At 47.2% G+C, this 25,228-nt stretch overlaps 2 protein-coding genes across 4 annotated transcripts; both read left to right on the top strand.

The window, feature by feature from the left end:
* Positions 1–9: 9 nt before the first annotated feature.
* LOC122375572 (transmembrane protein 185B-like) lies at positions 10–6,969 on the top strand. Of its 3 annotated transcripts, none has more exons than XM_043355056.1 (7): positions 10–225; positions 756–810; positions 3,327–3,503; positions 3,769–3,976; positions 4,355–4,615; positions 5,110–5,233; positions 5,710–6,969. In XM_043355056.1, exons 2-7 carry the CDS (start codon positions 773–775, stop codon positions 5,922–5,924), a joined length of 1,023 nt encoding a protein of 340 aa, XP_043210991.1. In that variant the 5' UTR covers positions 10–225; positions 756–772; the 3' UTR covers positions 5,925–6,969. The 3 variants fall into 3 exon arrangements, with proteins under 3 accessions (XP_043210991.1, XP_043210993.1, XP_043210992.1); XM_043355058.1 differs by having other exon boundaries at positions 56–76; XM_043355057.1 differs by lacking the exon at positions 10–225 and adding an exon at positions 358–367.
* A 12,817-nt stretch (positions 6,970–19,786) lies between these two features.
* On the top strand, positions 19,787–24,786 carry LOC122375574. The gene is made up of 2 exons (XM_043355063.1): positions 19,787–19,828; positions 23,512–24,786. The coding sequence occupies exon 2, from the start codon at positions 23,512–23,514 to the stop codon at positions 24,400–24,402; it is 891 nt and encodes a 296-aa protein (XP_043210998.1). The 5' UTR covers positions 19,787–19,828; the 3' UTR covers positions 24,403–24,786.
* Positions 24,787–25,228: the final 442 nt, after the last annotated feature.

Here is a 25,228-nt window from a genome sequence, read left to right as displayed (position 1 = left end):
CAAAGTAGCCCACAACCTGCCCACAACAACAACGTTGAATGCGAGACCCTCTTGATATACATACCTACGATTGGGTGTACTTGTCAAAGTTTCTTTGTTGTTTTTATGCTCAAAGCAAGAGTAGCTGATAATTATCCCATAGAAACTGGCGGAACCATTTTCTAATTTATTATGACTCTCCTGGCTGTCCGATCTGTAGGCGCCACGCTGCTGTGACCTGAAAACGTTAGTGCTTGTTATCTTAGGAAAATGTCTATTTCTATGGGAAAATGGCACATTTATATTAAATAGACGATATTGATAATTGATGTCACTTATTTATGCATAAATTGTTACTAGTGGCACGGGCTCAGGAGCTTGATTCAGAGGGGGATTACTGACAAAAAGAACAATTGTTTTCTGATATTTAGTTTTTGTGTCGGTGCAAAATGACCACTGCAGTTGAAGCGCCCCAAAGCCCTAATAAACAAACTGTTTTACGTATATTTTGGTCTTCTTCAGCTTGTTTCAATTGCATTGTTTAACATCCACAGCCTCTTGCTAGCATTTAGCAAAGCCGCAAGCACCTATCTTTTAGTCCTGCCTTATCCCAGGCCATTCAGGAATTAGGATGCAATTGAATAAATCGCTAATATTGTCTTTTGAGAATATGGGCTACTTCTTTGTGTCAAGACAAGCCATGCTGATACCACCAATGTAGGCATTGGTTTGTGCATTTTGGCTTTGCATCTCTGATGATGAAAATATTTTTCCAGGTCAGCAACTCCAAGATATGGATGTACACAGGGTGTTTCAAGATTTTAATCCATGGTTAGTAAGACAGTTGTAGCATTCCCTTACATTTATGTTATACAGTTATGTTATACTGTTATGTTATATAGTTATATGTTAAAGCAGTTATTCCATCCTCTTTGTAGTTGTGTGTAATATCACCTTTGTTAAATTTGAAGACATATATCCAAACATGATGCTTAGCATTTGACAATCATTGCCTGAAGTGTCTGATATATTTATATTTGGGGCCTTATGAAATATAAGGTGTTCTGGGAAAGGCCTTGATATCATCTGGTTGTATCTAAGAGTTGAGAAAATGATGTCCTTTACTGTTATGAATAGACAGCTTGCCAGTATGATGCAATTACATTTCTTTTCCTCCAATTTTGTGATTGCCTTTTGCTATGGTTATTACCTTCTTGAGTACCCAATATCCTGACACATTGACCATTATACAGGGTGTCTCAAAAGTTCGCTTACAGGTACCAGCCATGCTTTTTTGTCAATAATTCTGAATCGACAAGAAATTAACAGTCGAAATTTTGCATGGGCATTGGTAACAACCTTCCTCAAGCAGCTTCATTGTTTTCAAGCACATTCGACCCTTCATGAGCTCACAAAAAGGGTTCACCTCTGACCATGGATCAGGCATGAAAATGGAGGTCGCATACTCGGGTCGGCTGAGAAACTCTCTGCTTCACGAGTAATGGGAATGGTTAGGTCGGAAATGACACATGGCAAAGTGTCGGCGAGGATGAGTACAACATGATGGTCATCTAATAAAAACGGTGGCTAAAATTTTTGAAGGACAAAACCATGCGAGACTAACAGCGCTTTGAACGACCCTTGTACCGCAGCAGACTCGTGCTCCGGAAAGCAGCTGAAAATGCAGTCCTAACTATTGAAAACTGCCTAGAAGCTCACAGACAGAGGTTACCCAGTTTCAAAAATTGCAGGTCATCATAAAATAAAGACAAAATATCATTTAAAATTGTTTATAATATCTATAACGCTAAATTTTGAGGGAAAATAATGCGAAAATCGTCAATGCCGAGGACAAATGACCCTCCAAAAGTGTCAATTAATGTAAAGTTTTATCTAACGAAGTTTCAAGAGGCAGATCTTGAGCAAATAGCTTTCTTTTACACACAAAATCCGGACAAAACCGCACGATGGACAGGTTTTGGCCGTTTACAAAGCAGAACCTCTCCTGAGGAAAACACTCCGGAACCCAGCGAAGGTCTTGGCATTGGGAATGACGAGCGTTCGGGATTCGCAAAATTTGCAAAATGTGTCTAAGAAACAGATGGCCGACACATTCTGCTACGATATGCTGCGAAAAATTTGCCCCTGGCACTTCCCATTTGTTCAGGAATGGGGTTGTTTTGAAAAGGAAAATGGTGCTTGGGAAGTCGGCGCCAGTCATTCATGAAGGAGTTAGCGCCAGAGAAGACCTACAAAATACTCACGGATGGTGTCGATGCAAGCTGTCGGCTTTCAGGGAGAAGCGGATGTTGCCGGGGAGCTCGTCAAACCTAAATCCGACGCAGAAACTGCAGGGGATTCCCCTACAAGAGCTTGAAAGCTGGTAACCTTTTATCAGCCTCCGGCAGCTGACGGAGTGACGAAAATCGGTATGGGCAAATATTTTTGGAGATACAGCAAAGGGTTTGGTTTCCAACCTTCCGAATCAGTTGTCAAAGCATGCATATTTGTCTAGTGTACACACGGACACCAAAACCTTAGATTTTTGGCCGGTTCTTATATGCTTTATTGACATGGGAAATGTGTAAGCGAACTTTTGAGACACCCTGTAGTAAATGACCATACTGGTCAATGGCCATGCATTTATGTATATCTAAGGTAACTCTATATAGGATGAAATGGGCATGTTTGGGCTTGGTATCTTGTAGAAACATCACATAAATTTTTTTTTCAAGTTTCATACTCATTCTTTTAATTACACCTTTGCACATAACAGAGCAGATACCTAACCTCTTGTATTATTTTTAGGTATGATGACAGGAAAATTTATAAAAATAAAAGTTCCACACATAGCACACCTATCTTGTTAGTTATCTTATGATTCTACGCTCTGACCTTCAGAACAACTTTAACTAAAATGGCGTCCAATAGTTTGGGAATGCTGATGATGTCTGTTTTACCCCACCACCCTCCAACAGTAAGGAATTAAGTTTTGCCTTTTCTTGACATTAACATTACACAATTTTAAACTCCAGGTAATATTGAGTAATGACATTATGAGTCAACTCCAGAGCCACCATGTGAAATTTAACAGAATAGCAGCAACTAAAATATGTGATGAAACATCAAATCAGCTCACTAAAAACTTGCGGCTCTGGTGCTCTCTGTGCTAGTTCATTAGCCTTATAACACAGTCCACTACAGTCATCGATATTTGTGCATGTGTTTATGCCTCTGCAGCTCACAATCCATTGCAGTATTTGTTTCTCCAACTGTGGATTAGTGCCCCTCAATAAGCACTCCACTGCACCACCTAACATTTGACTCTGTGCTTTGTGCCCACGCAGTAAGTTCACCGTCCACTGCTGCCTGCTGACGTTCACGGCGCTGCTCGCCCTGCGGCTCGATGGCCAACTCTCGTGGAACTACTGGGCCGTCTTCAGCCCAATCTGGCTGTGGAACGCGCTGGTCGTACTGGGTGCCGCCGTCGGCATCGGCGTCTGGCTGCGCTACCCGCACTTCAGGTAATGGGAACGGTAACGGAAACGGAAATAGTAACAATGGTGGTAGTGGTTACGGGCAACAACCACAGGCTCAGCTGTTAGCTCATCAAGGATTTGAAGGCATTGTGTTGCTCTCAGTTGCTTTTTGTGGTATTCCGGGTCAGTGCCAGTGTGGTACATTATGTCGTCTGCTTAAGCATCGCTACCAGCGTAACAAATAACATCACTGTGTCCTACTCGATAATTGCGTTTTCCTGACCTGACCCTCCGGCTATTTGCCGTGCAGGATGGAGGGCGACGCGTACGTCCACTTCAAGGCGATGCTGATCAGCCTAGCAGTGCACCTGGTGCTGCTGATGTTCGAGCTGCTCGTCTGCGACCGGCTGCAGTCGGGCCGGCACATGTGGATACTCGTCTTTGTGCCGCTTATCTTCATATCCATCCTGAGCATCGTCGTCTGCGTGTGGGCGGTAAAACACGACCGCTCCTGTGAGGTGAGTGGTTTGGGGTGGTGGTTGGATAGCACTGGGGAGTGGGCAGCTGCTTTGTTACCTATGCTCGATTCGTGATCCGGGCCGTAGCGATTGACTAGCGATAATCTAGACTAATTCACGAGTGTCCGGTCCGAATGGCTGACTACGTTTACGCCAGGCAGCGTGTGATTGCATCAGCGTGCAAACTGCAGCTATATTGCAGTTCATTCAGAGGGTTTAGGTGTCATGTTTCAGCTACCGGCTATCAATGTGTACCTAATGTTAAAAGGTGCCGTGCCGTGATTCGCAGCCTGTCTACCACCCCTCTCCCCCGCAGCTGGAGCTAGTGTGCGCCGTGACTCTCAGTCTACCACCCCTTCCCCCTCTCCTTCTCCACAGCTAGAGCTGGTGTGCGCCGTCAACATCCTGCAGTTCATCTTCTTGGCGCTGCGGCTGGACGGCTTCGTGCTCTGGTCGTGGGAGGTGGTGTTCGTGCCTCTCTGGATCGTGCTCTGTCTCTCGGTGGTCGGACTGTTGTACGCCATTATATTCGCCGGCATCCTGCTGCGGACGCCGAACGCCAGCCCGGAGCAGCGCCGTACCTCGGCGCATACGGCCCTGGGCTACAGCTTCCTCATACTGCCCATACTGGGCTTCCTGGTGAGTCACCTTAAACATGCTGGGCTATAGCTTCCTCATACTGCCCATACTGGGCTTCCTGGTGAGTCGTGTCGCCCATGCCCAATCTTTGGGGATGCTGACATTTTTGCGATGTATTTATGAAATATCTGTGAAACAAAACGCGAAAATAGAGGATAAAATCCGCTGATCATTGCAAAGTCCTGTCTTGCTATTTTTGCTGCGTTTTACCTCTTGAAAAGTTGTTTGCACTACATTCACCGATGGCCGTGTTTTGCTTATGCGTTCTGGGTGAGAGAGGGTGTCGGCGATTTCATGTACCCTGCCAGGTTCACCTTCCCTACTCTCTATCGTCCCACCGCCTAATTACGGAGTGTCCATAGGCCATTGACGTTCAATCGACTCACGAAGTCAGCCTGTTCGTCTGCGTGTGTTATCCACAGTCGTGACTGCTCCTGTAATTTGGTATCTGCCCGCCGTCCACTAACGTTGCCCTCTCCCGTCTCGCTCGGCAGGTGCTGCTGGCCAACAAGCTGGACGATCTCAGCACACTCAGCTACTTCGCCACCGTGTCGCCGCTGTTCGTCACCTTCCTCACCCTGATGCTGATGTCCTTCAGCTCCAAACCCAACAACCATTGTGAGTTCCCCTCGAAAAACCGTGATTTGCTCTTCTATCAATATCTGGAAATTTAGTTTAATTAAAAACTTGTGATAGGTATGTAAGCTATGACGTATAAATGTCTGCATCATGGCAGATCTGAGCTCAACCTAAGCTCAAAGATGGACATTATTCCTCAAGGGCTCAATCTTGTAAGCGCCGTGGAATGGATGTAGCAGCACTGGCTGAAGTTCAGCTGTAGAAAACAGCTATCAAATGCAAAATGGTTTTCACGCACTTCAGTCCATCCTATGTTGACAGTCCAAAAAAATAATTTCCTTGACTGCGATAACCGTTTGTCAGCACTGGTATAATTGTGAGTGCTACCAAAATGCCGTGAATAGAATAGTAGGTACGGCATTTATAAGATTGGGCCAAGAAGCTATATGAAGCTAGGCCCGTTCCTAACATCAGGTTACAGTGCCCCTCTGACTGTTCCGCTGCCCACTCTCCAGGGTGGTTCGGCATGCGCTGCGACTTCTGCACATTCCTGCTGGACACGTGTCCCTGTCTGCGGGAGTACTGCAACATATCGTACCACGCGCCGGAGCGGAGGACTTCCTCCCCTCCGCAACAGCCGGCGCCGCCTCCCGCCACGGCAGCGGCAGCAGCGGCGAAGAAGAAGGAGAAACCCCTGGCGCCTGTGATGGTGATCGATATGCCTGACTGAGACGGGTGGGTGACAGTGGGAGTGAACGATTGGACCCTCGTGAACTGGAAGATCTACGTTTTCAACTGTGGGAGGAGAGGACTAAGGGATGCTGATGGACTCAATATGCTGAGTTTGTGAGGGAGGGGAACAGCGGGCATTGAAAGACTGTGAGAGTCCGGTGGCATGTGACAGCCAGGCGACATTATGTGAGAGCCCGGTGGCACTATGTGAGAGCTATCTATAGTGGGCCATGGGCAGAGGTAGTTGAGCTCCGTTGAGCACCATTATACCGTTGTATCATGGATTTGTAGGCACCTGTGTGCACTGTGTATGTATGTCTGTCGATCCTGGAACCCATGTGTTTGCGTACGTCGCCCCTGTGTAACTGGCGTTGCGCTGGCATGTAACGTATGCCTCTCAGTGAGAGTGTGTGACAAGTACCTGTGTTTGTTGGCATTGTATGGTGCGTTATGCGTCTGGTAGCCTGTTGGTAGTCTGGCAATGTCGACCCGCGTATTGTTCGTCGCACTGTGGCCGTTTGTATCGCTCAGTTATTGGTGCTATTTTGTGACCTCATTGTTTGTAGCGTTAGTGAGCAGCCAGGTGTGCAGAAGTGCGCGGAACACTGGCTGTTGTGAGCTGAGACGTTATGATTCGTGTGTACGCTTTGTCAGCCTGGATGTTATGCCCCGGAGACCGCTATGGGGCGGATAAATCGGTGTGCAGGTTTGCCTACCGTGACATTATTTTTGATAGACAACCGCTTTTGTCGTTTGCTGTGAGTAGTGAGAGCGAAATATCAGGTATGTGTTCTTTACCCACCAATTATTACTTGTCTATACCATTTTCTCTCGCGCTATCGAGTGAAGCTCAAGCGAACTGAGCTGCTGGTGCCGCCATCTGTCAGGCGGACCTCGAACTGATACCTCAGACACCGCATACAGGGCGGCAGGCTGCTCTTTCAGTCCGTACAGGATGCACCGAAACACTTCTGTTGCCATACTGCGAGCAGCGGCGCTCGACGCCAGATTTGACCAATACAGCTGGTTATGAGTGTCTCGTACTCTTGCTGTCTGTATGACGTGACTCGACGGTCGGGTTGGGGGGAGGGGGGGGACGACGGTCGCGACGGGGAGGGTTGTATGTTCTCGCTTGAAAAAAAAATATAACGCCCGCTAGCTGAGCCGTTTGCAGTCATTTGGCGTTATGAAGGGTCACCAGCGCTCTCCAATGTGTCGGTACATATTTCTAGCAGCGATCTCCGTTTCGATACCTCTTGGAGTAGGGCGTCGTGCGCGTAGACAAGCAATGGCCTGGCCCCATCTGCCCAGGGAGAGGGGCAACCATTCATTTGGAGAGTTATGTGAAGGCACGGTACCGACTTCTGATCGATAGCCAGCAGTCTGATATCTCAATAGCTTCGCCGATAGCGACACTAAACGTTCTTGCGAAAACGACGAGATAATGGGCTAAAGATTGCCACTGAAAACCACAAAAAGACGTATGCTCGCATAGTCATGACCGCAGTCACGATTTTGTGAATACCGAATGCTGATCGATACCCGAGCGGTTACACATTCCGCGAATATTTCGCCGGGCGTTTTTGCCGCGTCACTGGGGTTTCGTAATCGTTTCTCCACGAGCCAGTGAAGAGCATCTCTGGGTGTCTGGAGAGGTGATGGTCGCGACTTGCGACGCTATTTGGTGAGCTTATGACGGCCGTCCGGTAAAGGGCCGCACCTCCAGACGAGCCGGTCCCATCCAGTTACATCCCAAGTGATAATTGATCACATCCCTCAATCACATCCGAAGGCAACAGAAACTGGGTCTATCAGACCAAAATAGATTTTAATGGCTGTTATGGAAGCTGTTTCCACGTATGAAAAGAAGGTATGCCGCACGGAGACTGCAACGAAACATCGACGGATAACACCAGCACTGGAGACTACGATGCTACACTTAGGGGTATCACCAACCTTCGGAGACTGCGATGACATCACGCTAAGCCCCGGACTCCGGAGACTGTGATAGCACACTAAAAGGAGTACCACTAAACCGTCGAAACTGCGACGATGCATCACCAAGGACCAGCAGACCACAGAGACTGCGATGGTGCATCATCCAATAACACCTTACCATGGAGGCTGCGATGGTGCATCATCCAGTAACACAAAACCTCTGAGACTGCGATAGTGCATCATCTAACACCAAGCCATGGAGACTGCGATGGTGCATCATCCATGGTAACACCAAATCATGGAGACTGATGACACATCATGACACCAAACCATGGAAACTGCGATGATGCATGCATCGTCCAGTAACACCAAGCCATGGAGACTGCGATAGTGCATCAGCTACTAACACCAAGCAATGGAGACTTCGATGGTGCATCATCCAGTAGCACAAAACTGCGGAGACTGCAACGGTACATCACACAGTAACACTAACCCATCCCCCCCGGAGACTTCGATGGTGCATCATCCAGTAGCACAAACCGTGGAGACTGCGATAGTGCATCATCCAGTAGCACCAAAGCACATTGACAGACCTAGATCTAGACAGACAGACCATCAAGCCGTGGAAACTGGAAACTGCGATGCCGCATCAATAAGTAACACCAAATTGTGGAGACTACGATGACGCGTCAACAGGTAACACCACATGTTGCCGCCGCATCTTACCACTCAACAGCTCATGTGTGGTGCTCGGCCATCTCACCACCTGAAGCCGAGCTGAGTCGTGCAGAACATATCCACACATATTCTTTTTTTTTTGTTCCTGGAAAACAGCGTACCTACCTATCGATAGACGGTGGAAAAAAACAATAGCCTTGACCGATCTATTTCAGAATACGTTCTAAATGAATAATTCAATGGTGCAGTCGATCTGTATGCCTCTTCAGATTTGCTGTTAAAGCTTGAATAGTTTAACTTGGTAAGGTCCTCCACCTTACATGTTGGCAGATCAAATGCTTCACATGTTTCATTACCTATACAAAGGATCTTACATTGATATGGAGAACTATAAATGATAATGTTATGCTCATCCTACTTCGGCATTTACTTCATCATTTATGATTAAACGAACGTGAAGATCGAATGTATGTAGAGCTTATCTTGAATGAGATGCACCAATCGACTTCAAGTCTTCAATCGACTTGAGCACTGTACAATACAAACCCTGCATTTCAAATATGTTATTTCAAGCACTAGCAGCGTTTAATTGTTTGTTGGAATTATCTTTCATGCACCCGCACATGTCCTTGCAAGCATTGTATTCGGTGTGCCGAAGGGATCATGAAATTGGTTCCGTCCTAGATTACTGATCCCTCGACACTCACTGTCCAAAGAGAAAGGCGAAATGTCCTTTTGCAGCGTAGTCGACCCTGAGGCTGGGGCTCCCATTAATTGCCTGCAATTGAGTGCCTCCCCCGCACACTCCTTATTTAACTTCTCTTGCCTCTCCCTAATTAATTACCCTGCAGTCCGAGCCTGGCGTCACTCCGTCCGTATAAAACCCATTGACATTCAGTGGCGCTCCCCCTTAATGGTCATTCCGATCGACAGCAGTTAGTTCTCTCGGTTCTCTGTTCCGACGCCAGTCCATCTGACTGATAGTGCGTAATCTCGACCGTCTCTCATCCCTCAGTTGACGGTCTGTCAGGATGCATCCACCTCTGGATGGTTCCGCAGTACAAACACTCAGTCCGCCCCTGCGGCCGTGCCTCTCTGTGCTGAGCTGCATGGAGAGGTAGTTGAGAAATGGAAAACCCACCGCTCCGGGCCGTCAGTCCTGTGTGCCAGCCACTGCGAGATGAGACCTCTGACAGCTCCCCGCGAGCCGTCCTAATAATTAGATGCAGGGGGGAGATGGTTGGATATATGGGGTTATGAAGTAACAGTGTTCTCTGTCGGTAGGAATATTCACGTCTCGGACAGCGAGAGCATGAATTTACACTTGAGTCATAGACCTATTGTTAGCTGTTAGATAGGAATACGAATTTGAAAAAGGAAAATACACTCAGATAACGATTGCTTGGTATCTGCTGAGTGCCGATAAAGAGCACGCTGCGCCATCAACAGACCAACCTATTTTCTTAGATATAGCTGCATGAGTAGGTAAAACATGTGTCAGCTCTTTGGGGGTGCTTATAATTTGACAGAGAACACCAGATTATAGCACTTAACATATACCTACACGCGTATAACATCTACCCATTCTGATGGTCGTCATGAGAAGTGACCTCCAACAGTTGGGCTATAATGACAAAGGCAGACAGCCAGCCTATAGATATTTTGTTCGAATACGTTTCATCAACTTTGACTCGTGGGGCTGCTATGATCTTTTCATAACTTGCCTAACATGACAAATGTCCCTAAAGCCTAGGAGCTACACTAGCATGAATTCCGACGTTTTTTCGGTTTCTGCGGGATTTCGGTTCGCGTCGTCAAGTTCGCCTCATAGCGAATGCATTGCGCAAGCTACACTGCCAGTCTGGCGTCCCGTGGAACGAAAACCCGCAAAAACCGACGAATCGGAACCGAAAAAAAGTTCAGAGCTGTGAACTTTTTTTTCGGTTCATGCAGGATTTCGTTTTAGTGATGAATGATTCCTATGTGTTTCAACACTCATCAATATGATAATTGTAACTAAGCTGACAAATGATTATGATCGAAAATATATTCTTTTTAGTTGTAAAATCTTTAAAAAAAATTATTTCATTATTATTTTGTTACAACACGATAATATTTAACATGAATAAGTAATTAATTTGATCACTTATCCATCACTATATGCTATACCTAAACTACACCGTCCACGCGGCGGCCGCCCGGAACGAAAAAACGCAGAAACCGTAAAAACGCGGAAACCGAAATCACGCAGAAACCGAAAAAACGATGATAGTGTAGCCTGAGCTTAACACAAAAAAAAGTTTTTTTTCGTATAGTTTAGCTAGCATTACATGCCGATTGTCACACATGTTCTTTTTTGCGACTGTGATGGGGTCACTTTTAACGGTCTATACCGGCAACCAATCATTATCGCCAGAGTTCTGTCCAGGAAGAGATTTCTCTCCTTATTTGTAGGACGTAAGTCGGCGCTTTCATTAGCACCAGAAACGATTCACTGCCAAACAGCTAATAATCTGTCAAATGCAGATTCTGTAATTGGTCATTACGCGCTGGTCCATGGCGTGTCTAGCGGCTGCCACCTTCCCACGAGTTCGGCCTTGGTCCAGAGCCGGCGGCCATCGCGGCGCCCGTGCGGCGGTCGCGGCGCCCGTGCGACAGTCGCGGCACGCACCCCTGTGTCGGCGCGGCGCAGGGCGGCAGGCGATGAGAGACCGCGTTTAGTGAGAGGCATGACACGCCATTCACGGCGCAACGTTCCGACGCCCCTAGCGTTAGTCGGCGAGCTTGAAACAGAGCCCAAACACGAGAGAAAATCGCAATGTCTGCGTCGGCTACCCTTTATCGAGTGTTGAGACTGGCCAGGTGAATAAAGATTTGAGGCAAACAATAGTTGTTTGCCCTTAGATCAAAGAAGTATTTAAGTTCAATGCTACATGCGCACGAGATGTATGTTATTCGGTGTTAGAGCGATTTAGCATTGGCTTTCTGGAGGAAGGCCGTGACGTGGCCCGGTCAGTTTCTGTTGTTCGTGATTCTTTCCATCAGACCTTAGGAGTGGCAAGTCGCTTTCCAAACGGTTGTCGGGGAATGGAAGGAATGTGAATTGTGAGGAGCGACGGTGAATCTTCCCTGGAGGGGCCGGAAGATGGGAGAGGATGGGAGGAGAGTGGAGTGGAGGGGAAGGGAGAAATAGTGGAGATGAGGACCACGACTAGCCAGTGCCGCTGTATACCTCGCAACAACAGCTACATCACACGAGATGCATGATAGCTTTGTTGGAGCTTTCCTGTAGATACTTGGACCGCGGTTATTAGCAAGCAGCAAGCATCCCACTTAGGTATGCATAAAAATAGTTTCAGTCAATTCAATAGTTTTTCAGTCCCACTTATGCATAAAAATAGTATCAGTTATTTCTTGGGAAATGGGAAAACTGACCAAACCAGCGGAAAACTGGCCAGTGGCACAATAATACCCTGACACAGCAAATGCATCAGCATATAACACTGGAGAGACATGGTTTATCGTGAGCACCCCACGGCAGGTGTCCCAAGCGCATGCCATGTGCAACAACGCGGTGCCGGAGCTGTGACAGTGAATGCTGCAGACCCAGCATTCACTCTGCATGATGCAGACTGTCTGCAGTGAAACCATGACGTTCGGTGGCGTGTCTGATGCGACTTTGCTCGTCCGTGACGTCACCAGGTGTAACGTGACGTCAGCATTCGTGACGGGTCCCGGTTTGTCCCGTCACGTCAGGGATGGAGCCTTCAAGTGGAAGCTGAGTGGCGAGGAATCACCTGATGCCTCAGCTTGAGTCAGTATTCTGACATGTCACTGCTCTTCTGGATGAACTAACCAAAGCTGACCTTAGCTTTCCGTCCTGATCTTGACCTGGTGAGGGGAATGGTATGAAGTATTGGTGCCAATCGGAATTTCTTTTCTTGGAATTCCAATTTTTGTCCAATTCCAATTTGGAATTTGGACGGAATTCTTAACATTTTTTTGGAAATTAATCGGAACACAAGGCCTTTAAAATTTAAAATTTTAAAACGGAGGCCTTTAAAACGCTTTTAAACACTTTTAAAATTTACGCAAAAAAATGCAAAAATCGTTAAAAATTGGAATAGCCCCCGGTTTGGACAAAATTGGAAATTTACTTGGCAATTTCTTGGAATTGGATCGGAATTGGAATTGAAATTTCATGAAATTGGCACCACTAGTATGAAGCATGAAGCACTAGAGTGATGCTCTGAAATAAAGCTGCCGTATAAAGGCAAAACCCATTATGTTCGGGTGACCTCTGACCTGAGGTAATGGCCCCTGACCCGACATAATGGTTCACCAAACCAAAAAGATATCACCAAACTTATTGTGTACCGGTTCAGTTCACCTAGTCTAGCAGAGAAGGAATTGTTTTATTATGCATTCGTAAAAGATGATTTCGTGTTTTCATTTCTTATTAGAACAAAAGTAATAAGCCATTAACTTTTAAGGAAGATCAAGAAAACCTTGAAATCTACATACGAGTAGACCAACTAAAGCCATTCAAGATATTCACATTGGAACATACACATTAAAGGAACATTAAAGTAGTACTACATATTCTGGCAAACTTGATGATATTAAGTAACAAATATAAGAACCAATCACAACTGTTGTCGACTGTCGTATCAAAGCCCCCTCCTCCCTCACGCTATACGATAGGGAGCGATCGGATCATCGGGTGCTAACTGCTAGCCCGAAAGTGGTTCGCCGGACGCCGACTGTGCATGTAGGACATGTTTCGTGGCATACTGAGACGGTCTATAATGCCCCACCGACCCGCCGCTACGTGTCCTCACTAAAAACAACAATCGCCGCCCAATGGGTCATGGTTCATAATTTCCCTGACAGTAATTGGCAGTTTGATGCGTGAAGCCCGCTGTTAATATGGTCATGGCGCGGCAGCTAAATGCTATCGCCCACCTGTAACGCTTCGCTGTAACCGACATTGTGAAATCACTGCTAACGTGTTATAATCTTTGGCGGGTCCAAAAAGGATATAGCTTTGACTTCTTTTGAATATGCGTGTTTTCACGTATCTTGTAAAATGTCGCCATGAATCATCATGCTGACAATGGTTGCTAGTTTAGCAACAAAGTTGCAATAAAGAGGCACATTTACTTCAATTTTTGTACAGGTATTCAATATTCTCTGGACGTTTGAGGTGTTCTTTTCTTTATGTTTTTGTTTGTTTGTTATAGCAGCCCCACTGCGCTGGTCGAGCAGTCCCGTAATCCGTCCGCCTCAGAGCGTGGTTCATCAATTAAGTTCAGCGAACCGTCCATCATCTATCGTACGGGAAGGTCGGTGAGTGATGTAACGTTCCCATCAACAAATGGAGCGAATACGCGTTTGACAAAACAATATGCTATTGCTCATTGCTCATCCAAGTTCAAACACTTGGAATCTGCTGGGACTGGGCATAGTGACGGCTGTGTGTGTTACCACTGCTGCATTTATCTCGGTGACCACTTTGCTCTGAAATAATTGCACCGCTGTCTGGTTCAGCTCTGCACAGTTCCAAGCATGCTACGATGGTGAGTGAATTAAAATGAAATCGGACTTACTCCACAAGAGTTCGTTGGGTCGGAGCTTTCGAATTGTATTACAATTCTTCGTCAGCGAGAGTCGTATCGGATGTTAAGATCGAATCGAAGGTACAGTGCGGATCGAACAAAATATTTTGTTCGATCCGCACTGTACCTTCGATTCGATCTTAACATCCGATACGACTCTCGCTGACGAAGAATTGTAATACAATTCGAAAGCTCCGACCCAACGAACTCTTGTGGAGTAAGTCCGATTTCATTTTAATTCACAATTCATCTCCACATCATGTCTTTAAAACGATGGTGAGTCTTAGGTATAGGTAGGTATAGGTAGTCCCCCCCCCCTTTATAGGTACGTTCCTGGTTGGCAAAACACCAATGCAGGCGAGGGTTAAAGTGAACATCCACCTTAACATTAGTCCTGAATTGAGATAGTCAAATCGGGGTCCCTGGCTCGCACTCACCGGTTTTGGCACTCACAACATCGAGAAAGACTTTAATTCGGAGATATTTATTTTTAAAGTTGCAGCGCTTTGGATTCAGAGGGGCTAATGCATTTGAATACCCCCTCTGAATTTGTGACGTCAGCGCAGATCTAACGATATTAAAATCTTATACTAACATCTTTGTGAAGCAGTGGTGGCACATGCTGTTTGCGCACAACATCTGCCGCACTTAAAGGATACCAAGTTGAGCGACCTGGAGAAAAAACAAGGATTATGTGTCCTCAAAAGTTGTACCAATGTAACAATGAATTCGCCTCATTACGAGAAAGGGGCTGAATGAACTGAAAAAAATAGGACTGTATCGAGCCAAAATCAGCAATTCAAATGACCCCTTCATTTGAACGTGAAGGATTTCCTCTGATGACGTCACCACGGCGCCTTTATTTCCCTAGTGAACCAACCTGAGTAGTAAAGGAATCTTGGTAGGAACAGCGTAGACCCTCCGAAAAATAAGCAAAAGTAATTGTCCAATATCTCAAAAACAGGTTTACATTTCTAAATGAAATTTGGTAGATATTCATTTTTGTTCAATTTGAACCATACGACACCACTTTTATGCAATTCAATTACTTTTTTGAAGGTGGGAGGGTCCCTTTAATATTCATACTAATAAACCAATAAATACACATTCAGCAATGCACTTTAGTATGCTTTAAATCCTTTCCAGACATTTCGGCTTTCCATATACCGGATGAAGAAAGGAACAATATAACATCCCAAAGTTCTGCCTTCAATAATTTAGAGCTCCACAGAAAAGAGCGTGTGGGCGGAAACGCGAACCATGTGGCCAATGGGTGGGCGATTTGGTGCTGTGGCTATGGTCAACATATAAAATGCTTGTGTGAATAAACGGTGGAAAAAAAGAGCGTGTGGACCGGACGCAGCAACTGCCAACTTATATCCAATTCCAGCCTCCGTGCATAAGCTCGTGGGCCTCTTAGACTCAGTAAAAGGCTGCGCTGTTGGCATTACGCTCTAGACATATAACTTCTCCAAAAAAGGCGCAGAGATTTAAGTAAAAAAGTTTTTGATACTACCGTGTTTGTTGTGCTCAGCTGTGTGAAAAGCAATAATTTAAAAGAATCAAGTATTGACCTCGAATCAAGGTCAGGACGAAACAAGTCAGGTAAAATCCATGCAAAATGCACATACATGTCAGATATATGTAGATGGTTGAAGTAGGCCATATAGTGCTTCTTCTATTTGCAGCTCATGTTGGGTTCACTTTTGTGTGGTCCATGTGGGTTCATGGACCATACCATCCGACATTGTCAGGATGGTATGAAATTACAATTTATACCTTGAGGCAGCCGTAGATCAGCCGTAGAGCAGCCGTAACCGACCTGACCTAAGAAGATCAATATAAAAATTCTAAGGCATACAAGTTGTAGGTAGAGACTCTAGAGCGTATACTGCTTCTTGAAGTTTCCGTCTCTCTGCGTCAGATTTGCTGACACTGCAGGCGCTGCGAGGCTGCGACAATGTTTGAACGGTGCAGAGAGATGAAGTGCAGACTTATGTAATAATTCTTTCCCGAAAACTCTGTTAGCGTCATAGCTATAAGATCTGACGATAATCGGTTTTCTACATACCCACCGGCCGAGGGGGAGGTACGACCCCTTCGCCGTCTCGCCCCTGGTGGAGCTAGCGCGTCGTGGAAAATACGAGCGTGTGCGCCGCTATGAGACTCAGAGCTTGATGCCCGATTTGAAGCTCCGAGGTCAACCGGTGATCTCTGAAGTCAGGTCAAGTGCTCCAAGGCACGGTTACGTTTTTGGTGAATAACTTCGCAAATAACGGCCGCAGAGCCGCGATTTTGGCATGTTCGCCTCGTTCAGGCGCGTCGAATGATATACTTTTTGTTTGGGTGAGGTCAACTTAGGGTGTTGACCTCGGGTCACGGTTAGGTCAGCGCCCCCAGGTCACGAACTTAGTCGAAGGAGGTCATGTCGCATATCATTCGATTTGGCAGGTCTTCCTGAGTGCACACAGAAAAATATTAACACCGTTAGCGGTGTAATTGCACAGTACATATCTGAGCACTTGAGGAAAGTTAATTTAGTCCCTTCCCCGCTTAACCCTAGAACGCCTAGGGGGGGGGGTTGTATCAACCCCCCCCCCTGAGGTTTTTTCGAAGTGCACGCTAAACGGCTTGTCGTAGCGGGCTGAAATTTTCAATACCCTTTGGGGCAACCTTTGCGCATCTTTTGCCGAAAAAAAATTGATCGGGTCATGTCAGGTCACGGAGTTATGACGTCATAAGAGGTACAGCCTCCGGCGGGATTTTCACAAACTGAGTGCCAACGCCTGAGGTTTCCTGCCGGTGGTACGGACATCGGTTGATGGATCGTGATGAAACGTCCCATGCATGTTGGGGCAAGTATTGGCTATCATATGGTATAAAAAACTTGACCGGGTCAGGTCAGGTCACGGAGCTATGACGTCACAAGAGGAACAGCGTCCGGTACTATTTTTGAAAAGCGCCCGAACCACTATTTTGCTAATTCTTGTCACCTCAATGGGAATATGCAGCAGTATTAGCTTCTATAGGGAGCAAATGGACCTCCCAAATCCAAAAATACAATCAGATTTCAAAAATTTAAATTTTGATTTTTCGAATTTCTGCCGCCGACTGTGACCTTGCCGACTTCCGGCGCTCCCAACGCGCCATTTTTAGAGCTAGGGAAACGAAATACATACCAAACGATAGAGAATTGATCAAGGAACACGATAGTGAAGGTTTCAAGTCGATATCTCCCACCGTTTTGCCACAATCGCCGCCGAAAGTTGAAAAAAGTCTATTTTTCCGAAAATTTGACCTTTGACCGGTCAAAAGTAGGTCAAATGTTGACCTAGGACCAAAAAATATGCCACCAATCGCGAGATCTCGTTGAGAGCAATCCGTTGGTTTTTTCCGCTAAGCTCTACGACCTTCCGTTTCGAAACGCCAGGGGGGGGTCGTAACAACCCCCCCCCTGGTCGTTCGTGTTATGAGAAATGGCCTGGTCGTGCGAGGGTTAAAATACTCGCGCTTCTAAATGAACACCAGGAAGAAGGTAATAGAACACTGTTAGGAGGGTTGGGTGTTTTGCTATATGTAGTAAAACACCCAACCCTCCTAACAGTGTTCTATTACCTTCTTCCTGGTGTTCATTTAGAAGCGCGAGTAATTTAAGCGGGGAAGGGACTAAATTAACTTTCCTCAAGTGTTCAGATATGTACTGTGCAATTACACCGCTAACGGTGTCAATATTTTTCTGTGTGTGGTTTTCCCGACTCGCTAGCTCAATTTGATCGGAAGTTATTGACAAAAAAAACTAATATGACCCTAATGACGTCATAAATGACTTCACGCAAGGTCAACATTGCAAAACTGACGCATCGAACCTTGCAAGGAGTGCATAAAATCACGATTCATTGTGCTCGAGATAGTTGGAGATCGTTCCCGGCGCCAGAATAGCAGTTTTCATTTTTCCCTATTGACTTATAATGTGAGGTGACGAAAGTGACCTGAACTCATATGACCTTTAGGAAATATCCGAGACATGCAAGTGGTGAGACTCCTAATGGGTACTAAGTCCTGCAAGTTTCATTTCCCTGTGAAAGCTCCTCTGACATTTTTTTAATTTAGTCTTCCCGGCATGCCTAAGGCAACCACCAGGGAAGGGGAAATTGTGAGGACGTTGCGAAGTAGCGACATCTGAAGACCGTGCAGAGGTTCACTTAGGACGTCATAGGTCAGTGACCTGACCTGACCCGAAAATGTGGTTGGTGTCAAAAGATTTGGCTTGAATCAAAGGTCAGGTACGCCAAGTTTCAGCTCTCTATCGCCGGCGTGTTCGGAGCTATCGCGAAAAAGCCTATGGGTGGGGGGGGCGGCACCCGACCCCCCCCCCCCCCTCGGCCGGCGAAGGTTAAGGGTCATTACTCGCATGTGATGTGCAAAAGGAATAAATGACAAGTTTTGCCGGAAACAAGTTTAAAACTGATGTTTTTTAGATATTTGAAAACCGACCATTGTATTAAGTCGCCCGGAGACAGCGATGCGACATGGGGCACTAACTCAGAGACTGCGTTTCTGGATATATAGCTAACACACCACGCTCGCAATGGTTGCATACTCAAGAGGGTATCATCTTTTTTTTGGTAGGCTCACGTGCGTGCATATTGTTTGTTGGCTCTGTAAGCATTGCTCATTATATTGATGGCTTGTAATTGCATTTATATTACCATGTTGCCTATGTCGTTTTGTTTTGTGCGGATCTTTTGGTTTATTGACACTATAACTTCAGAACAATGCCATAAGCACTAATATTTACTTCAGGGCCATAAGTGACGCACAAACGCATGCATATAGTAAAGATTAGAATGTGCTTTGACGATGCTGTTAAATGTGTTTTGCTAACAAATTGTCACGTTGACCCACAATGATAAGCGCTGCTTTGGCTAAGGATTACTGGCCATCAGTTCTTGTGTTGGACGAGAGCGGGCAGCTCCAACCGCTCTGCATGTATATGTCCTCTCTGCATATGTCCTCCATACAGGTGTTGAGAATGTTGGTGACTCCCATGGTTATTAGGTCTTCCACTGAACTATCAGACGAAGGAGGGTCACTGCACTTTACTTCGTTCATGTGTCCCTTTCATATGTCCGGCTGAATGGACACCATTCCGCCCGGTCACCGGTTCTCCAAGTTCATAGAGCTGTGCAAAGGTCGGCTGCTCCCTCAGCTCCGGTTCACATGCCCTCCCATGTATTGGACGAAGGGTGGACCCTCTAACTGGCCACAGCAGTCCTTCATTCGTAGTGCTGTGCAAAGATGGGACACTGCTCGGTCGCAGTTCCGTCCTATGGTTGTGCAAAGGAACGCCACTCTGCACGGATCTTCCATGTGTTGAGCGAAGGCGAAGTTCTCTCCGGTCTTAGGTCCTACGTGTATTGAACGAAGGCGGGTCATTCCGTCCGATCCCAAAGATCCTTCAAAGTGTTGTGCGAAGGTGGACCACTCGCACCCGTCCACCCATCATCCCAGTGCTGGCCGACATCGGTCCGCGTCCCGGCGCGGCCCGGCGCGTGCCCTCAGGCCAGGTCGTCGGGAAAGGACTCGGTCGACGGAGAGACAGTATAAAGGCAGCCGGCGTCGGCCCAGAGGCATCAGTGTCAACCCGCGGTGGACTGAACGAGACAAGGTGAGCGGCGGCGAGAGCCAGCGGCCCGGGACGCGGCCGAGGGACGTGTGCATCCACAGCTGGATATTCAGTGTGAGAGGAGCCCAGCGACATCTACTCAGTGCGTCCTCAGTGAACCGGTGGCTCCTCCGACTTGGTGACGATTCTCGTTTGTGCGAGTTGGAAACAACACATCATCATATAAGATATTTCGGGTTACAGTAGGTTGTTTGGCAGATCGTTTACTAAGAAAAAAAGCTCCTTGTATATCCCAAAAATCGAAATGGATCTTTTTAACCCTACTTTTATCAGGAAAAAGCAAATAATACCTCTATCAAGTATGAATCGTCTTGTTTTTGGTGGCTAAAATTAGACTTTTCGACTAAATATTTGTTCATTAAAATAACAATGGGGCCGTGCAGTTATACCTATATCTAGCACAATACTGCTTTCTATGTCAAATGCTTCGGAAAATTCTGTTTTCGAGATTTTTTTACGAGACTTCCGTAAGAACGTTTCCGCCATTTCAACATAAAATATGTACTCGTATTCCTATAACTACGTCAACTTATTATGATTTTTACACTGCTTCTCCGTGGCAAAGTGGTCTTCAAGATATATAAGTACATTCAATTTTGAAAACGTCCAATGAAAAAAAACGTTTATGAAAACACCGTTGATTTTTTCTCAATAGGTAAATACGTTTTTCTTCGAGAAAGTTAAAAAACAACAAAATAGCCAGTAGGTTATTTATTTAATTTTTTTTTTTTATAAAAGCACTCCACCCACGTACCAGCAGTGCCAACGTACGTCACCCAAAACCGGTAGATCTTAATTAAGTGGATTTGCGTAATTAAGTACATATATGAAAATTTCAGGTGGAAAGTATTTAATTAAAAAGTATGTGTATAAGATCACTTTAAATCTGTCAATCAGTAATATAATCAGTTTTATGTCTTTTACGTGTATAAGACGAACGACTTACTGCGCCCGCTTAGAATAAAACCGTTTTAAGCTCAAAATCATAAAATCTATCGGAAGCTTCAGTTAGAAAATAAAATAGTTGTTATTTATATTATTTTTTAACGTCGCAGTCCTCCATGCTCACTCTTCCTTGCAATTGGTCTCAGCTTCAGTTTCAGCTCACACAATTTTATTGGAAATCCGAGAATTTTCCATATTAAATTTTAAATTTCGAGGTGAGCTCAGGCATCGAGCCATAAACAGAGATGTCACTTTCGTTTGAAACTTTGCGGTGTTTAGTGGGCTCAGCAGACCGTTTCTTTCATCCAGCTTATTATACGCGTGAAATTCCGATTCAAGTGTGGCTGGGAAAATCCCCCATCCCGATTAATGTGTTACTGGGAACTAATCATGAAAAGAAATAATAACATCTGCACTCGAATGTGTTCAGCCGGCAGTTCAGCCGATCTTGTATGTGGAGGCCATTGCTGCAATGCTCAGTCCAGATCAGTCCATGAGAGATCACAGTCTCCAATTCGCGCCTCTCCTTCTCCTGGCCATATCTGGTGCATGTTTTTAGTAACACAAGTTTGTTACTTTGCAAAAGAACAATAGCTCGAAGGCACGGATCGAGACATTTGTCTCACTGGCAAACTGTCAGTAAAAAAGTCTTTTCGCAAATTGATTGCATTTGCATTATGATGCGGAGCTTCTATCTGTGGTTATTTTGGCATAGAATGCTTGATCTGCTAGAGTTCAGATGTAACGGACAGCGGTACCAGTTTTTGCTACCATCGGCCCATTACTGCAATCACAGTCACGTCATCAAAATGATTCAATTGACCGCGACATGATTGATCTGTGACGTTTTTAAGGTTCCCATGTGCATATCTCGCCATATCTCGCGACTCTGAGGAAGCGCTTCAAATCGAGGTATGACGACATATTTCCGATCTCCCCAGCTCCGTTTATGCCTCAATCGCTGAGTCCATGTCCCTCTGCCTTCTTACTGTCTCTGTCCAACGAACGGGGTGAAAGTGCATTTCCCAGTCTCGGAAACCAGTGGTTGAGAGCATTTGACCGCCCCCGGGGTGTCGTGCATCCTGCACTTGACGGCGGCGAAAGCGGCGCCCCCTCCACTCGGAGTCGATCTGTTGGGTGACCCCGTGCCAACTGATTGGTGACCTTAGGCCAGGTCAGGTCACACCCCCGCCGCCCGCGGTCGTTTACGGCTGCAGTCGGAGCCATGACAGTGGCATTCATCGTGCATTGGTTGAATGCCTGAGTATTGTCATCGCTTTCTCGTCGAGCTGGAACTCTAAAGGGTCGCTTCCATTCGGCTCTCTCAGTCATGTGCGCTTGGGCAGCCTTCGCTAAGTGATGAGAGGACCCTCAGTACAATTAATGTCATGTTTTCATTAATGTGCTGGTCTATCGATCAAAAATGTAAGCGACATCGTACCCACTTTATGTCCTTCTCAATCATCTTTTGACGCGCAATGTGCCCGTCTGCATGCCGAGACTTTCAAACTCTCGCTCATGAATACGTGATTTCATGACTGCCACGGCACGCCCCCTCTGACAACAAGCGGTCATTATTGGAGCGAGGGTGCCGCTCGCCGGCGAGTCATTACTGTTGATGCAAGACTCCTCCAGGAAAACAGAGTCGGTGCCGTTCGCTGTTCGGTGCTGATGGTCGTACGTGGCCGTACCTTCTCACTTGGGCCATCGCTCACACACTTCCCGCAGTTAGGAGCGCGTGGACACACTGAATGACGCAACCCTCCCGGGCTGATTAGGGACTCTAGGGAGGGCTGTGAGAACACTGCGCTTCAGGCCGGCAACATTACGGCAGTACTTTCAATAGATAGTTTTAATGTTCCTCGTGCTCACGCTAAACGTTATGAATTGAATGTCATTCATCTGTGCATTTCCTCATTCCAACGGCACTGTTATAGCAGTCCGATTACGAAAAAATGCTGGAAGTAATTTTTGTAGCATTTATGTACTTAAGCTCGTAAATTGCAACCTTCTTTAGCGAACGTCATGATCCATCTACGATTTCATACAAGTCTGTGCCTAAAGTAGCCAGGTGCAGCTAAATCGCACCGTCCTCGAATCAGAGACCGTCAACTCTTACTCTTGAGGACCGCCTCAAGAGACTGTCTCGTGACTGTGCGGCGCGCTCCTGCGCCCACCGCCGAGCGGCCGCTCGCTAATGACGCTTCCCACGGGCTCGCGTGAGCTGCTCCACACCGCACGCCGCTGTCCGGCGCCACAGGACGGCCGGTGATGTAACCGAGCTACTCGGCTCGCAGTCACGGACCGGAAAATTGGGCTCAGACCAATCGAGCACTGCCGGCAACCGTCTCCGCTGGCAGCGCTAACAACTCCGGGCGGTTAGCGAATGCCCACGATTTACCAACTCCTCTTAATTGGTTTGTCAGACCCTCCCTATAATTGACAGTCCATTCTAGTTTTATATGGTTAGGCTAAGCCCGAAAAACGCGTATACATGTCCTTGTCTGTCCCTGCTCTCCCGGTAGGAGAATCCCCTCCCGCTTGTCCGACTTTTCTGCCCTCTGCAACTCCTCTTTCCAGGTCTGCTAGACCCTCTCGCTGTAACTTACGAACTCTCTTTCCGAGTCTGACACCCTCGCCCCCGGTCTGACACCATCGCCCCTGGTCTGACACCCCTCTTCCCCGGTCTGACACCCCTCTCCCTCCCCTCTCTTCCTCAGATGCTGCGTCACGTCGCTCTGGTGTGCCTCGTGCTGGCCGTCTCCGCCAAACAGGTGGAGAAGCGCCAGATCAACCAGAACTACGGCGCTCCGGCCGCTGCTGCCGCCGCCGCTCCCTCCCAGGGCTACGGTGGCCCCGGCGGTGCCGCCCCGGCTCTCGATAGCTCCTTCAACGGTGTGGGCGGCGGCTTCGGCGGCGCTGTCGGTGGTGGATTTGGCGGCGGCGCTGCTGCCGGCGGCAGCGGTGCCAAGTGCCGCGACGAGACCAAGTACATCCTGACCTGGACCAAGGCCGTGATCCCGGTGACCGTGTACGACACCCGCACTGAGTTCCTGCCGACCACGCTCTACAAGTACGTCACTGAGACCGAGTACTACCCTCAGACGGTTGTCCAGCTGGAGACCACCACCCGCGCCGGCGGCTCCGAGTACCAGGAGGAGACCAAGATCGCCTACCGCACCAACACGGTGGTCATCCCGCAGGTAGAGACCATCACCTCCACCCTGGTCTTCACCGAGGACGAGCACGAGACGGTGACCGAGACGGACACCTTCACCCAGACCCAGGCGCAGCAGTACCCGGTCGAGGTGACGGTCACCAGCACTCAACAGATCCCGCAAGTGCAGACCTCTGTGACCACCGAGTATCAGACCCAGTTCCAGACCCAGTACGTCACCAGCTCGTACGAGGTGGTGCAGACGCAGACCCAGAACGAGCCGCAGGTGCAGTACATCACCAACACCATCACCAGCCAGAACGTGCAGACCGTCGAGGTGACCCGCACCCAGCAGAACGTGCAGACGGTCACCAAGTGCGCGCAGCAGCAGCAGCCGCAGCCGCAGCGTCCCAGCTACCCGCAGCAGGCGCGCCAGCCGCAGCGCCAGTACTAGACGCTCCCCAGAGGCAGCGTGACGCAGGCATCCGTCAACACTCAGTCCACCATAGTCTAAGTCATTAGGTTAAGGCCGCGAATTCCCATGCTGTGATATTGCTGTATGTGTATTGACCGGAGGTGGCGCGGGAAGTCGTCCGCTGGTCGGACCAGTCCCCGTGACCCTCTGTTGTCTCACCTTGTTCACGCGTTCGTTTGTATGTGTGTGTGGGCGTGTGCGTGTTGTCGCTCACACTCTCCCTCTCGGTTCGGTGACGTCATCACGTACCAGCCGGTCGGAGAAAAGGTAAAGAACAGCTGATTGTCCGCATCATATACTCGTACGTGTATTTATGTATTAATTATTCTTGTACAAATGTTTTGTAATAAAGTAACGTATCTACATCTGACTTTGGCAACACATATAGATGCGCGGAATAACATCAACAGGCCACAGCAACGGGAGAAATCACGGTCACTCCATCATATCGTTCATAAACAGGCGAGATCAGCGACAGAGCGTTAACACACGATTAGCAACCAGCAACAACAGCGGTTAACACCACCAAATAACGCCTAATTAATATGTATAGTTGGGCACCAAAGTGACGCTCAAACAGCTATCACGCAAAACAGCGACACTAAGTTAGTCTCCTTCCCTTTCAGAGTCGTCCACCTGCCGAGCCAAGCTCAGCTGCGCTCATGTGGTGAGGTATGCCAACTATCCGCCTTTCGTAGAAGACCAATCACTCCATTCACACATTAGATTACATTCCACGACGCTTATCACACATTCATAGATCATTACAGGAGCCGACATATGTGAAATAACTCACCCGAATAGC

The sequence above is a fragment of the Amphibalanus amphitrite genome, unplaced genomic scaffold, assembly GCF_019059575.1.
Source record: "Amphibalanus amphitrite isolate SeventyFive unplaced genomic scaffold, NRLGWU_Aamphi_draft 001875F_arrow, whole genome shotgun sequence".
In the NCBI taxonomy this organism is placed as follows: Eukaryota; Metazoa; Arthropoda; class Thecostraca; order Balanomorpha; family Balanidae; genus Amphibalanus; species Amphibalanus amphitrite.
This window is presented reverse-complemented; position numbering and strand designations above follow the sequence as displayed.